At 43.7% G+C, this 15,918-nt stretch overlaps 3 protein-coding genes across 4 annotated transcripts in view; 2 read left to right on the top strand and 1 right to left on the bottom strand.

Moving 5' to 3' along the window:
* Positions 1-1,156, top strand: part of phc3b (polyhomeotic homolog 3b) — a 34,969-nt gene extending 33,813 nt beyond the window's left edge. For both annotated transcript variants that reach the window (XM_085762655.1, XM_085762656.1), the window contains one exon: positions 996-1,156. In XM_085762655.1, the coding sequence (XP_085618781.1) occupies positions 996-1,150 (155 nt within the window). In that variant the 3' untranslated portion in view covers positions 1,151-1,156. The remainder of the gene's footprint in view (positions 1-995) is intronic.
* Positions 1,157-1,889: 733 nt separating this feature from the next.
* cldn11b (claudin 11b) lies at positions 1,890-5,762 on the top strand. The gene is made up of 3 exons (XM_085762659.1): positions 1,890-2,701; positions 3,308-3,472; positions 4,574-5,762. Exons 1-3 carry the CDS (start codon positions 2,476-2,478, stop codon positions 4,831-4,833), a joined length of 651 nt encoding a protein of 216 aa, XP_085618785.1. The 5' UTR covers positions 1,890-2,475; the 3' UTR covers positions 4,834-5,762.
* Positions 5,763-6,514: 752 nt separating this feature from the next.
* slc7a14b (solute carrier family 7 member 14b) lies at positions 6,515-14,567 on the bottom strand. The gene is made up of 7 exons (XM_085762658.1): positions 14,163-14,567; positions 13,212-13,448; positions 12,903-13,120; positions 12,665-12,811; positions 11,171-11,379; positions 9,718-10,502; positions 6,515-7,501 (listed from the first exon to the last, which is right to left on the bottom strand). Exons 1-7 carry the CDS (start codon positions 14,461-14,463, stop codon positions 7,125-7,127), a joined length of 2,274 nt encoding a protein of 757 aa, XP_085618784.1. The 5' UTR covers positions 14,464-14,567; the 3' UTR covers positions 6,515-7,124.
* Between the last annotated feature and the right edge of the window lie 1,351 nt (positions 14,568-15,918).

The following is a 15,918-nucleotide window of genomic DNA, read 5'->3' as shown; positions in this document are numbered from 1 at the left end:
GTAAATTCAAAATCTTTAGAAATGTTTCCAGTTTTTCAGATTTTACATTTTGTACAGAGTAATAATCTTACACTTAATCAGTATAAGAGTATCCATCAGGCGTGGGTAAACTAAGGCCCTGCAGGCTATTTACAGACGTTGGGCTTTTTAATCCGGCCCGTCAAATATTGGTACAAAATTTTCCTAATTATAGCAAAGACTGCAAACTTAGTTGCTTAGTTACAGTACAAACAGCAACACTGCTTACACTGAAACTGAATGTAATTTGAATGTAAGTTTTATTTTATTTTTAGGTAATGGCTTATATTAGTTCACACAAACACTCTCCATCCATCTGATACTGGCCCAGTGACCCAGCCGGCAAGTTTTAAAACTCATTGTGGCCCCTGAGCCAAAACGTTTGCCCTCCTCTGGTCTACATGATACTGTGCTTTAGGGCTACAAAGCTTATATTGCAGTTTAAGATTTAAAGAGGTACTATGCAAGATTTTTACCTTAACAGTGCACCTTTTTACCTTAATTAAACAGCTTCAGAGTAATTGTGACGACTTGTAACTTGTTACAGGGAGAATGGAGGCTCTCTGCCTTAACTGTTGTCTCTTGGCTGAAAACCAACCATGTAAGATCAGAGCCTCCGACCCTGTGTCCCAGCTCTCGTCTCTGCAGCATCGCCACACAAACACACCCTGTAACCCCTAATCTCTTGTTGATGACAGATAAGGCTACACAAACATACACATTGTAATGCATATATAACGTTATCCACCGCTTTATTGATTGATTTTATCACCAGCTTCATTGAAAACAAATGCACATGACCAAGAGGAGGGTTAGCAAAACAGAGGAAAAGAGACCGGTCTTCCCCTTTAAACTAGGAAAAACAGGCCTCTGATGTTCCCCACCTCTCACCCAGTGCATTCTGGGATAGTCTTTAGTCCTATGTGAGTTTTAATTGAAGGTTTTAACCCTTGCCTGTGTTTGCTTGTCATGCTCAGGCTGCAGCGACGTAGCCGAGGCTTTCCGGCTTCAGGAGATCGACGGCCAGGCTCTGCTGCTGCTGACCGAGGACCACCTGATGACCAGCATGAACATCAAACTAGGACCGGCTCTCAAGATCTGTGCTCACATCAACGCACTGAAAAACCAATGAAAGAGAGACAGAGAGAGGAAAAACGCATCAAGAAAAAAAAGAGGAGATAGAGAGAGAACGCCCAAGGGTTTGGTGTGGAAGGAAAACAGGCAATAAAGACATGAAAAAAGACGAGAGAGAAAAACTGTTTGAAAAGAAAAGCTCGACACCAACGCTGACAGAACAAAGTCACAAAAAGAGATTCACTGTAATTTATGAGATTATAAATCGAGGTGTGGCCTTAGCAGACGGGAACAGAGGAGGTGAAGACGCATGAGGATACCAGAGTCCAGAAGAAATTCAATCCGTTTCTGGGCCCTCTGACTGTAGCAGGAGACCTGGGGGGGGAGGGGGGTTTTGTAACTTTGTGTATATTTTACATGCCGCTGGAGAGTGTAAATTTGAAGCTATTTCACGAAGGATTTTGAACATTTAATATATAAAATTTGTCTATTTAGTTTTTTTAGAACGTGACGTCGATGACAAATCTATCCAGTAGCTAACATAACCAGTGTGTGTCAAAGAAAAAAAGAATAATAATAATGATACGTAGACTTTGTAAGTGATTAATGAAAGTTTAATGTTTTATATCACTATATTCTGTGGATTAAAAAAAAAGTCACTATCAGGGTAGAGACTGGTGTCTTTAATCGTCACATTTTTATGGTATCCTGCTTGAAATTATTTAATAAATGAATAATTAATCAAAGCAGTTGTTTTATCTTATTGTTAGAGGTTTTTGCAGCTCGTGTGGATGGAGTGAAGTTCCACCAGCAGGGGGCCACGGTGAGGCAGGTGAGTGATGGCAGTGAGTGAGGAGAGTCTGTGTTTTATAAAGCGAACTGATTTGGATTCAGGTCTGTAAGTTCCTTCCTGATGCTGTTTTCAGATGCACATCCTCCGCCTGCAGCTTCTTGTTTTTCTCTCTCAGGCTCTCAGATCTCAACCAGATCTGGTTTGGGTTAGGATCTGGTGCGCGCTGATTGGTGTAAAGTTTGGACTGAAGGGCGAGTTATTCCCCACCACACCCAAAGATAACTCTTATTCTAGGCATTTTCCTGCGCATCAGCCTGGAGCACACAGACGGAACACAGCTGGATTATTGTCTCATCTCTGCTTTTTTGTGTGTTTGTTTTTTTTCCCCAAAGGATTTATAAATATTTTTAATCAAAAGAGAAATATATCTGTGGTTATCATTGTTTATTTTTGTATTTTTACTCGTGAAGCAATAGAAAATACTTTTTCACTCCTGCAGACAGACAGATAAATAATAATCCCCTTTTCAGCATCATAAGAAGAGTGATTCTCTGGTTGTGGAGCGCGTAGAAACGCAGGGCCACTCCACCATGGCGCACATGTGCAGGCAGCTCACCGGCAGCGCGGCCAGCTGCGCGGGCTGGGTCGGGGTCATTGTCGCCACGGCGACCAACGACTGGGTCCGGACCTGTGACTACACGGTGGCCACCTGCGTCCGCATGGACGAGCTGGGCTCCCGGGGCCTCTGGGCGGAGTGCGTCATCTCCCCGGCGCTTTATCACTGCGTGGCCCTCAACCAGATCCTCACACTGCCCGGTGAGATGGATGGATGGATGGATGGATGGATGGATGGATGGATGGATGGATCTGTGGATGGATGATCTATGGATCTATGGATGGATGGATGATCTAGGGATCTATGGATGGATAGATTGATGGATGGCTGGATGGATGGATGGATGGTCTATTGATCTATGGATGGATGGATGATCTAGGGATCTATGGATGGATAGATTGATGGATGGCTGGATGGATGGATGGATGGATGGATGATCTATGGATGGATGGATGGATGGATGGATGGCAGTAATTTGATGTTATTAGTCTGTATCTTTTCAAATGAATAATTGGAATAGTTGTGACAGTTTGTTTAAAACAGTCTAATCTGTCTGAAAAGCTGTGTGTGTGTGTGTGTGTGTGTGTGTGTGTGTGTGTGTGTGTGTGTGTGTGTGTGTGTGTGTGTGTGTGTGTGTGTGTGTGCATTCCTATCTCTGTCATGAGATAGAGCGCCAGATCTTTGTTGAAATGTTTAAACCAAACAGATGCTGCGGTTATAAAAAAAAATATCTCTCTCTCTCTCTCTCTCTCTCTCTCTCTCTCTCTCTCTCTCTCTCTCTCTCTCTCTCTCTCTCTCTCTCTCAGCTTACATCCAGACGTCTCGTGCTCTAATGATCTGCGCGTGCCTGCTCGGTCTTCCCTCCATGCTGCTCGTGCTCATGTCGATGCCCTGTGTCCGGCTGCAGAACGACACCTCAGCTGTCAAACTGTGCCGCGGCCGCGTGGGAGGGGTCCTGTTCATTCTAATGGGTGAGGAGACACACACACACACACACACACACACACACACACACACACACACACACACACACACACACACACACACACACACACGTGCAAACTTGGAAAACACACAAGCAGGGCCGTTGCTAGGAATTCTGGGCCCCCTTAAAGAATACTAAAGTGGGCCCCTACCCCCTGACTTTTCTTTCTTAAACTATTATCATTTTTTATTTAGCCTACTTTGTTTTGATGCTAATGCAGCATTACTATGAGTATTAGTCAGGGTCTTATGCAGAATAATTCAGTCGTAAAGATTAGACTACTGGGGTTTTTTGTGGGCCCCACTGGGCGCTGGGCCCCTAGAGTTATCATCATTATCATCATCATCCCTATACAACGGCCCATAACTAACTGGTTAATGTGAAGTTTTAGTTTAGTTTAGTTTAGTTTAGTTTAGTTTAGTTTAGTTTAGTCTAGTCTAGTCTCTGACGTTAATTCTGTCAACACGTTATGGTGAATATATTTTATGATTTTTATTTTTATTTATTTTGAATATGACATAAGTGTGGGGATAATTTAACTAGTGGCCCAGTACTTTTAGTAAACAGGACTAGATTAAAGAGATGATTTTCTGGGTTTTGTTTTTTAAAGTTTGAATGACAGTAGTTCACATTTTACAGTGCAGTACTGGTTGTAGAGGACAGAAGTGAAGCTTTAAGAGGACAGTATAGTGAAGATCGTAGAGGACAGTGTAGGTTTTAGAGGACAGTAATGTAGGTTTTAGAGGACAATAGTGGTGGTTTTAGAGGACAGTATGAAGACCTTATAGGACAGTGTAGGTTTTAGAGGACAGTTTGGGGACATACAGCACTCAGGTCTTTCCCAGCTGTTGCAGGAGGGCAGAGGGTGGAAGGAGGGTCAGGGTCTGTCAGCTGAGACCTCATCCTGCAGGGTCCATGAGTCAGACAGCCTGTTTCCTGTGGGATGAGAAGGGTGGTTCCTGTCAGCAGCTTTGGGGATGGACGGTCAGACAGTCGGTCATAGAGACGCAGCTCTGCTAACTTTAGGTTTTTGTTTTCAAATCCCTCCTGTTCTGTTCCTGTAATAATGTCTTTGTGTGTCTCCCAGCTGTGTGTGGCATCATAGCGACCGTCTGGTTCCCCATCGGCGTCCACCAGAACGAGGGTCTGATGTCTTTTGGCTTCTCCCTGTACGCCGGCTGGGTGGGCTGTGCTCTCTGTTTCCTGGGGGGCTCCATGATCCTGTGCTGCCACAGCGCTGACATCAGGACGCCCACCAGAGAGAACAGCTTCTACTACTCCAGACAGCGAGGCGCCGCCATGCCAATGGACCCCCCCGCCAACCACGCCAAGAGTGCAATGGTGTAGAGTCCTGTCCTCTGTAGCCCCTCATTTCAGAGACTGTGTGTGTGATTACATTGCGCTAATGCAACATTGAGAGGGGTTTGTTGGGGGCACAAGGTCATAGGAAAACCTCTGTAGACCCAAATAATCTCATTGGTTGGATCAATCAGGTGGGTGGAGCCAATGATCAGGTGATTCAGACAGACAGTTCAGTCTGAATTTGCTCTGACATTGATGAATTGGAAACCATGTAACTTGTGATTCTATGACTCCACCCATTCATGTTGAACTCAACCAATCAGATCGAGCCGCTCTTCCCAACAGCTCTGATAAAATATAAAAACAAAAACCACTGAAACCAGTTTTGTTGAAATATGTTGCTTTTTCAGACAAAGACCATCTGAGTGTGTGTTGTTAGGACTGAATATGTGCCTTATACAAGACTGTAATTATATTCATCAATTGTTCAGCTTTGTTCAGCGTGTTACAATTTTCCTGAACAGGAAGGGAAGTTTTTTTTTTTCTTGGCTTTCTGCCTGTTGAACTGACCATGACCTCAGCTTTCAACACATAATTCAAGTGAAACAAGATGATTCAGCAACATCAGTGTTAAAATTCATCTCTCAATCACCTACTTTAATATGCAGTATTATTGTGCATGATACTTCTATTCTATCTTTTGTTTTTTGTCTCCCTTATGCAGCTTTTACAGTTGTATGTTGATGTACTGACTTTAATATTTTTTTTAACAGTTTTTACTTTTTGAACATGTTTCCAAAAGAATATAGAGAATTCAAGTTATTTGTTGAACAAAGACATTACCTGCTCTCATTTAATCCAAATATGTTCTTTCATGTAATATCAAATGTCATTTCTTACAATGTTACATAAAACACTAATCATATTCACGATATAATCAATATGCATTAATTCTGTATCTATATTGTATTTTTTTTTTTTTACCATTCATAAAAGTTTAAAATAAAAGTTTACTGATTAAAAAGACTGAGAACAAATCATTTCACACAAAAAACACATTTATTCCACAACACAAACAAATACAACGTCCATTAATTAATAAATAAGTTAACTGTTGCAGACACCAAACAGAGCAAACACTCTTTCACTGTAAATACCATTCACTCAAACAAAACAACACGGTAACACTTTACAATAAGGGTCCCTTAATTAACGTTAGTTAGTACATTATTAAGCATTAATATATAAACTAATGTGTTAATTAATGCTGAGTAATGCATACATAACGATAACTAATTACATCATTCAACTTTTATTATTACTTAATAATTTATTAACTAACTTTGAGTAGTAAACATTAATTAACTGCTTACTAATAGGCTACATTAATTAATGTGTTTCCTAATCCTAAGTAATACATAATAATGATTGTTAATATATCTGTAAGCAGTTAATTAATGCTTAATAATGTACTAACTAACGTTAATTAAGGGACCCTCATTGTAAAGTGTTAAAGTAACTTTAAAAAAAAGTCACCACAATGCACTGGTGTGACCGTAACAACGCACAAAACAAAAGCTTCAGTTGAGTTTACAACAGTGTATGTGATCTGAGCAGCTCCACTTCTTCAGGGCAGACTGGGACAACAGTGTCTGTAGCAGAGTCTGTTGCACAACTGGGCACTGACCCAGGAACCCAACAACTCAGGAGGCCTCCGATCCCCGGCCTCTGTTTGGATTACTGCTACACTGGACGGACAAAGGGCTCCATCACCACCGAGGACGTCCCGATCGTGTTCTGTTGTCCCTGATCTTGTTCCCAGTCCTTTCACACTGCGTACACTGAAAACATTCCTGCAATAAAACAGCACAAGGCGCTGCGTTGGTGCGTTGGTGGAGGTGTGTTATTTCAGCTCCTGGTGGGATGATGAAACAAGATCCAGAAGGTGAAGTCTGAGCCACAGATCCATAAATTTAAAGGCTTTTTCAAATGCCAAAATACTACAGAGGTTGGTTGTATTTTTAGAAGGAGAGGAGAAGCGCTAAATTGACATTTAGAGGAAGGAAGTTTTGTTGCTTAAAGTAAGAACCAGGACGCAGCGGACACTTGGATGTGGGTTCACTTGGATGTATGAGGGAAGGTGGGCAGCTGCTGTGGCCTCATTCAGTGAGATCTGCCCACGCTGACAAGGCCAGAGGAGGGGGTCACTGCTGGGTATCAAGTTAAATTCTTCAAATGTCTGAGAGCTTATTCATTTAATGTCTTCTCTGAGCATCATAAATGAGTCACAGCTCAGTTTTATGTACAGTCAGGTGATTATGATCCAAGTCATAAACTCAGTCCTCCTCTTCACCTGCATCAAAGCCGTGATTGGTCCTCCCCCTGGACCTTTTATACTGGCCACCTGGTCCAGACTGGTATCCATGCTGGTCGCCGTTGTCCTCATACTGCTCCCCCTCTCCGTCCTCATACTGGTTCTCCTCTTGGTACTGGTTGTGCTGCTGGGAGTGGTGTCCCCCCCTCTCCTCCGGTGCAGACCAGCCCTGGTACGGCCTCTCCTCCTGCTCCTGGGGGTAAAGGTCGTCGTCGGGGGAGAAGGTGTCGTCCAGGTGGTCGTCGTAGCGCTGGTAGGAGCTGGCGTGGGCCTGCTGCTCCCGGGCGTTCAGCTCCAGGGTGCTGTGCCACACTCCGTAACAAGCGTAGATCAACAGACCTGGAGGTGAGACAGGTGGTATGTGTTAAAGGGATAGTTCACCCAAAATTCTAATTTCACTCATTATCTACTCACCCTCATGTCAACTAAGAGCTGTGAGAATTTTCAGAGTCCTCCGTTCCTTCTCTGAGTTACAGATACCAACTTTCTTCGTCCAAAAAGACACACCAAAAAACATCCAAATACCTCCATACTGCTCGTCTGTAATGTCCCTCTTGTATTGAAGCCCCGACATGAGAAATTGTTCCGCCGGCGTGATTTGCACTAACACAGGAAGACCAGTGAACTGAGACACTGGGAGCTTCCGCTACAAACAAGCTTAAAATATAGACTTATTTAATTTTTTTTTAGAACAATTTCTCATGTCGGGGCTTCAATACAAGAGGGACATTACAGACGAGCAGCATGGAGGTATTTGGATGTTGTTTGGTGTGTCTTTTTGGATGAAGAAAGTTGGTATCCATTCACAACCATTATATGGACAAATACTGCTGCACGGAGCCCCCCCCCCCCCCCGTAACTCAGAGAAGGCTCAGAGGACTCTGAAAATTCTCACAGCTCTTAGTCGACATGAGGGTGAGTAGATAATGAGTGAAATTAGAATTTTGGGTGAACTATCCCTTTAAGGATTGTCAGGATATAAAAGCTCAGGCAGGTAGAGCGGTCACGCAGAGAGACCGTCCACCTGGAGAGAGTTATGTTAACCCATCTGTTAGACAACTGCACATCTAACGGTGACTAGTCAGTATTCATGGCCTCAGAGGTACACTATGTTCTTCAAACGCCTAAGACTATTATCACACCAATGACTGATTAAAGGAGCACAAATGAAATGAGACAAAAACTGTGTTTTCAGTTGGTTGTTGCAGCCTGGAGTTATAACATGAAAACACACTGTAAAAAAAAAAAAAGATAAAACAAAAACAAAAAAGGAACTTTCATTGTATTAAAATTTGGTATTTTTAGTACCATAGTGTTTGATTGCCATCTAGTTTATAGTTGTGGCTGTTTCCCTGTCGGCTGTTCTGAAGAACACCTGATGACTCAAACTGTGCAGAAATCAACAGGAAGAACTTGAAGAACAGACGAGCCAACATTATGAGCACACGCTAAGAATAAACCCTGACGTTAGGCTACTTCAAAGAAACTGATACCATATGTCAAGACAGATGCCTGAGCTGGTCTTAAGCTGAGCGCCAGGTGATCGATGAGTTAATGTATCTTCATATAGGAGAGGTAACTTTTGTAAGTGAGACAGACATCATCACAAAAACCTTACATTTAAAAATCACAATTGCACATCTGTAAGAAAAAAAACCATGACAACAGCTCAGAGACACGTTCAACTTTACAAATTAGAATAAACTGTGTTTATTCATGGCGTGTTGTTGCTCGGATTTTATGATGTAGCTGCTGGTGATGCTGGATCAACTTCACAACATTTCTCCTGATAATTAAATATAATTATGTATTACTACTACTATTATTATCAATGCTGCCTACAACAAGAAATGCTTGTTTCTCATTGGCCTGCAATAATAACAGTGTATATCAGATAAAATCAAAGACAGTGTAGCAGTGGTCAACAGCTTAATTGACTAACCTGTATAGTTATTCTAATCTAGGGTGACACAGAAAAACACTGTTGCTGTAGGGTGGCTTACCAGTTAAAGGGATAGTTCAACATTTTGGCAAATTGGCCCATTGCCAGTGGGCCAATTTTAACGGAACATTACGAGACAGAGTTGTTTGTGAGATAAATTCATGCAAAAACGCTGATGCGTGTTCCCATCGGGGGCGGTTTTTCAGCAATCAGTCTCTGCATTTGCCTCGAAAAGAACTCTGTCTTGTAACGTTCCATTATCATTTCATAGTGTGCTGAATGTGCAGGTCACAACTTGTCCACCAGAGCGTTTTGGAGTTGTTGGATTGTGTATTTGATGAGTTTGATGAGGGAAACCAAGAAATTCCATTAGCCTCCGTAGCGTAGCTCTGAGCAGTTCAAGCCTCTGCTCTGCCGTTCTAAAAATAGCTTGCACCGACAATTAAAGGTAACAAACCTACTGCTATGACTATAGGGATTATGGCAATGGGCCAATTTGCCAAAATGTTGAACTATCCCTTTAACTATCACTGGTAAGAAACCTAAAGTTAAAGTGCCTATAGTCACACTTCACACACTACTTGTATTCATGGCCGGGGGTTTTTCAACTCACCTATGAGGCACCAGATAGTGAACCTGGTCCAGGTGAGAGGAGACAGTTTGAGCATGAGGTAGCTGTTGACCAATATGGCCGCTGCAGGGACAAAGGGCACACAGGGCGCCATGTAGGGCAGTCTGCGTGTGCTCTCCGGCTGCTGTATGATCATGATCATAAGCTTTGTCATGGAACCGGCCATGGCTGCGGCCATCAGCCCCGAGAACACCGCCGCGGCCCCTGTTCCCTGCTCAACGCCAAATATGACGGTGGACCACATGAGGAAGGACGTGAAGAAGAGGAGGAGCGTGCAGCGGGTCACGATGCGGCCTGTGGCGGGGGTGGGCCGGGCCGACGCATCGGGCATTCCCAGCCGCAGCCGCAGGGTGTAGTAGTGACCCCCCAGGAGCCTTTTCAGCAACGGGGCGTGGCCTGTGTGGAAGTCGGACTCGTCTCCTTCTCCTTCAGTCCCACCGGCGTGGTAGGATGAAGGTCCGCCACCACCGGAGCCTTCGATCAAAATCTGGTCGTCTTTTGTCGGCGCAGCTCCGTCGTCGTGGTGCTTGAGGCCGTCCATGTCCTCCCCAGAGTTAAACTGGTGTGTGTCTGTCTCTCCGTCGGGCTGGTAGCGCAGCAGAAGCACACACACGCTGACTAGAGTGTAGGCCAGCAGGGTGCCGATGGACATCATCTCTATGAGGTCCCTGAGGCTGACCAGCAGAGCCAAGATGGCTGCCAAGCTCCCCGACACCACACACGCCACGGCGGGAGTGTGTGTGAGAGGAGACACGTGTGCCAGGAACCTGCAGACACATTCAGCATCAAGTCAGACTCTTAGGTTACAACACATTCAGGTGACATCTGTGCAGGGGCGGGTCCAGAGTATTTTCTGGTGGGGGGGTAACAAGAGTGAATTTCGGGGGGGCACCCAAAAGTAACAAAAATGAAGGCTGCCACTGATCGCTGTCTTGAATATTGATATCGTACAGTTACACACTGTTTACAGTCTTGTCTTGTCTGTCTTCATTTTGCTTTTATTAGCCACATTGAATCTTTCACATTGTAAGGAAGATGCATGACATTTTCATTTTCTATTGTCAAGATTAAAATTATAATCAATCAATAATAAACTCTATCTTGCAAATAGGAAGTCTTAGCAGAACACAAAAAATTCTCACAGTGAAGAGAAATATCTTATACTCTTAGCCAGTAGTTAGAGGGCTCAACTTTTATTTATTTACTAGACAGAGTTGATTAAGAGCCTTAGTCAGAAGTTAGTGCTTGTAGCTCTGTACAGTGAACATAGAAGTTGTTAAGAGCTTTACACAGTGATTGACATTGCAATGACCATTGGGGGGCACACAGGCTGGCCAATCAGATTGCAGGGGGGGGGGGGGGGGCAGGTGCCCCCCTGTGCCACCATGGAAGACCTGCCCCTGCATCTGTGTGTGTTTGTCTCATGTCCTCTCACCTGAACAGCAGTCCGTCCCGGGACATGGCGTAGATGACCCGGGGCATGGGGAACAGAGAGCCCAGCAGGGAGACGGTGAGCCCGGCTATGGAGCCCACAGCCACTGTGTACTTCCCCCACAGGAAGCCGTGCACCGCAAACATCTCCATGAGGGGAGCTGAGCCGTCGATCAGGTCGTAGGGAACCATGAGAGTCAGGATCACACTCACCTGTACCAAGGACAGACAGGTAATGTACCAAATACAGTATGCTGCATCTTCTCCTCTACCCAAGTCCAGTAATTAAGTCAAATGGTCTAAGACTCCCTAACAAATTGAGGAGAGCATGTTGAATACACAACTCCTTCAAACGCAACTAGATGCCACTACATTTAACTTGTGTAGGCTAAAGTGTGATTTTTTTAAAAAAGGTGCCATGCTAAAGTTTCCTCACAAACTTCAGTTTAAGCAGCAGGTTATTTTGTCTGTCATGGCTGCCGCCCTTATTTTCACCTTTGTTTATCCTTCTCTAACTGCTAAACAAACTATCCTACTGGATAAATTTGCTTTACCAACAACAGCTGGTTAAATGTTGCTTCCCCTTTTCCCAAGCTGTGAGCTGAAAATGGATGTCAACACCCAGTGAGAAGCTGCCAACTCACACACCACAAACTGGGGAAGGAGAATTTGTGTCACAACATTTAAATTATTCCCCCATGCAAAGAATAAAGTTCTAGAGATAATATCTTAACAAACAAGTCAGCTATTCTCAGAGCTCGGAGAAAATAATAGTTAGTTAGTTAGTTTGCTAACTAGCTAGCTCCAGTCTGGTTGACCTGTAGAAATACAACATATTCTAACCTCTTGTAGGTACAATGCAACAGTGGCTGACAGTCTCAAACTGGCAAATGAATTGGTTAATGCTAATGCTAGCTATGTACTTTAACAATAGAAACCTTACGAATAGCTCTTTTTAGTAGCCACTAGGCTTAGGATTCCACCTTCAAATTAAGCTTAGCTTAACCTTAAGTAACCCTTTAATTTACAGGGCGTTAGTTACATGATAATGTCTAGAAATAGCCTAGAAATAACGATTGAGTGCATAGAAATAGCCCAGAAATAATTCCTTGTAATTGACAATTGCCAAGGGCTTGGTGGAGAAAAATTCTGGCCTTTCCCAAAAAAATTCATAGCATGAAAAGCATGTGCAATCTTTTGCCTTTATGAAAAACATAACATTACTATGAACTGTTATTTCTAGTCTATTTCTTGACATTATCATATAGGCTAATTAATGGCCTGTAAATTAAAGGGTTACCAAAATTCCTTATCTTGAAAGTTAAAAAGTATTTTATCACCCTCACACAAATGCACACAGGCAGGCTGACAGCTCTGTGTTTGGAGAAACATGACCATGGGTTTGATTCCCATGTTGACAGAGATGACAACCCCATGGCACAAATTTGTGTGAGGAGATCTTCTAGGTAACCATGTAGTGCGGTGTAGACCTACTAACCGATACGTATGCGGTGAGGCAGGCGACCAGTGAGGCGGTGATGGCGTATGGGATGGAGGTGTTGGGGTTCTTGGCCTCCTCTCCGGTCGTTGCAATGATGTCGAAGCCAATGAAAGCGTAGAAACAGGTTGCTGCCCCTTGCATCACCTCAACACAAACAACACATCACTTATTTCACTATTTCATTTTTCATTTGGACGCCAAGACCAAGACTCCACCATGTTCAGCCGTATCTCACCCCAGACCAGCCATAAGGCAGGAACTCGCCGCCTTCCCAGTTGCTGGCAGAGAGGAAGAAGAGTCCAGCGATGATCATGAAGACCCAGACCACCAGGTTGATGACATTGAGGACGTTGTTGAAGCCCACTGTGTTGCGCACACCGAGAGCAACGATTACCGTCACCAGCAGGGCGATGAACAGGGCCAGCAGGTCTGGGTATGTGTCCTCACCCTTACCTGAGACACAAAGACAAACATCAAATAACACACAAACACTGAAGAGTGTTTCATCTCTACTATTACCATGTTAGATACTGATGGTACTGACCGAGCCCTCTGAGCGTGCCCAGGTGTGTTATCATGTAGTTACTAATGGTGTGATTGGCCAGAGAGTCAAACATGCTGCTCAGAGCGGAGGCCCCTGCTGCTGTACCAATGAGATACTCCAGGATCAAGTTCCAGCCAATGAAAAAGGCCACAAACTCTCCAACCGTCACGTAGCTGTAGGTGTAGGCCGAGCCGGTCGTCTTAGGGACCCGGACGCCAAACTCTGCATAGCACACACCTTGAGGAAGAAAAGTACAAACAAGATGAACAAAGTGTTTTTACTGGAGGATTAAGATGTTCCTCATGTCCAAAAATGGACCATCAAAAGAACTACTATAAAATCATCATATATCAATATTTCTTTCTGCTTTTTTTTTTGCATAAATCTCTTAAACCACTTCAGTTCTGCTCAAAACTGCAAAACGTTCATTAGTTTTTGGGATTTTAACCCTTTAAATGCAGTTTGAAGACATGTTGCTTCTTGTTTTATAAAAAAAAAAACACACAAAATATGAGATTTTTAAAATAAAATGAATAGAGTATAGTAGAGTATTGGATATGTCAAAAAATTTGCACCAACATTGATTTCATTGCATTACTATGTTTTATGTGGTGTCAGATTTTAAATGTTTCACCCATTGGGGACCCTATAGTGTCCAAAAATGGACGCACAAAATAACTACTATAAGATCATCATATACCAATATTTATTTCTGCTTTTTTGCATAAATCTCTTAAGCCCCTTCAGCTCGGCTCTAAACTAACAAACATTTAATAATTTTCAGAATTTTAACCCTTTAAATGCCAGTTTGAAGACTTGAAATATTGATATATGATGATTTTATAGCAGTTCTTTTGTGCGTCCATTTTTGGACACTATAGGGTCCTGAAAGGATGAAAATTGGAGGAAGGGTTAAGTATCCCTCTCTTGTGTCTCTTGTTGGTGTCTCACCTGACAAGATGGACGCCACCGCTGCAATAATAAATGACAGGATGACCCCAGGCCCCGCCATGGCCTTGGCAACCAGCCCGGCGACCACATACATCCCCGTGCCAACGCAGCTGCCAACCCCGAGCGACACCAAGTCGATGGTGGTCAGGACCTGGGCCAGTCCGACTGCCGACCCCTCCCCCAGCTCGGTGAGGTCATCAGAGCTGTGACCCATGGAGCCCACAGGCTTGGTCCGCAGCAGGCGGGAGTACATGTTGTACCAGGCGTCGCCGAGGGAAACCCGCCGTAGCCACGCCGCCATTACTGCACCTGGTTATTAGGCCTACCTCAAGATGGGTTACTGGGTTTCACACTCCTCCGTCTTCCCTGCTGTCACTCCCTCTATCATTCTGTCACTTTCATCATGAGCCTCCTCATCAGCCGCCTTCTTCCTCTCTGTGGCTTTCTATAGAAACACAAATGCAAACAGAAGAAACAGACTCAACAACAGGTGAACCTTAATGGGTTTGTGAAAACTGTGGGAAAATCTCTTTTTTACACCACCACCATATTTATTGTGAGTGCCAGGAACACCTCCCTAAGGCCCCTCCCTAGGGAGGTGTTCCTGGCACATCCAGCTGGGAGGAGGCCACGGGGAATGCCTCGGGATCCCCCAGTCAGAGCTGGACAATGTAGCCGGGGACAGGGAAGTCTGAGGCTCTCGAGTGGATCTGTTGTCTCCATGACCCAATCTGGGATAAGTGGTTGAAGATGGATGGATGGATGGATGGATGGATGGATGGATGGATGGACTTTTAAGGGATTGATCGTGTGTGTGTAAAAATGTGTGGCAGTCAGTTTGTCAGTTTAAAGTTCATTTTCTGAATTGTATTTTTCCCATTTCCAAATCAAAAAAATATACATTACAATATATTACGATTGTTGAATGGTGAATTTCTAAACTGAACACAGTTCAAAATTTCAACATAAAAAGAAAATGTGTGTAGGTGTGAACTGAAAACATGATCACTCATCAAATCAAAAATCAAGCTGTTTTAACAATCAAGTCATCATTTAAGTCATGTTTGGGCAAAGTGCCCAACATTTCCCCTAAAAAAAATAAAAGATTACAACTTTTGTGTCACTGCTAACTGGGTTTTGACCTGCAAAACAGGAAATCTGCAGGTGTCACCTTTTCCATTTAATTAAGAAGTGAAACCTCAGTATGAACAAATAAACTAAAAGCATCCGTGTCAGCACATCTCTCTGATAGCAGCCTATGAGCCCAGTTTAGCTGTGAGCCAGCAGGTGATGGAGGGATCATACCATCAGCTGTTCTCCTCACTCACTAGAGCGAGACTCCTTCTCTGAAACATTAATGAAGATCCAGGCTCCACTTTCACAACGGAAAGGTACAACTAAGGAAGCTAAACCTGGACCACATAAAGACCTGAACCGTGTCCTGAAATCTGAAATGACTGTTTCACATGAAAATATGACTGAGATCAAAACCTGAACCCAGATCAGTACCAGATGAACATCAACAGGTTGGACTGAAGGGAGGGAAGGGTACAGACTGTCTGTGGCCTGGAATTGCTGATAAAAAAAAACTTCAAAAAACATGCAGTCTAAAGACACACACCTGAGCAGACAGGTAACAACACTCACTGGCTGTGTCTCCTGAGGTCCAGAACGTCCACAAGTCCCCGTCCTCTGTAGACCTGCAGGAAATGGTGAGGAGAGAGGACGGCAGCGTTAATCAGACCTGACACCATGT

This window comes from Trachurus japonicus, chromosome 20 (assembly GCF_045865225.1).
Source record: "Trachurus japonicus isolate A0001 chromosome 20, Traja_1.0".
In the NCBI taxonomy this organism is placed as follows: domain Eukaryota; kingdom Metazoa; phylum Chordata; class Actinopteri; order Carangiformes; family Carangidae; genus Trachurus; species Trachurus japonicus.
This window is presented reverse-complemented; position numbering and strand designations above follow the sequence as displayed.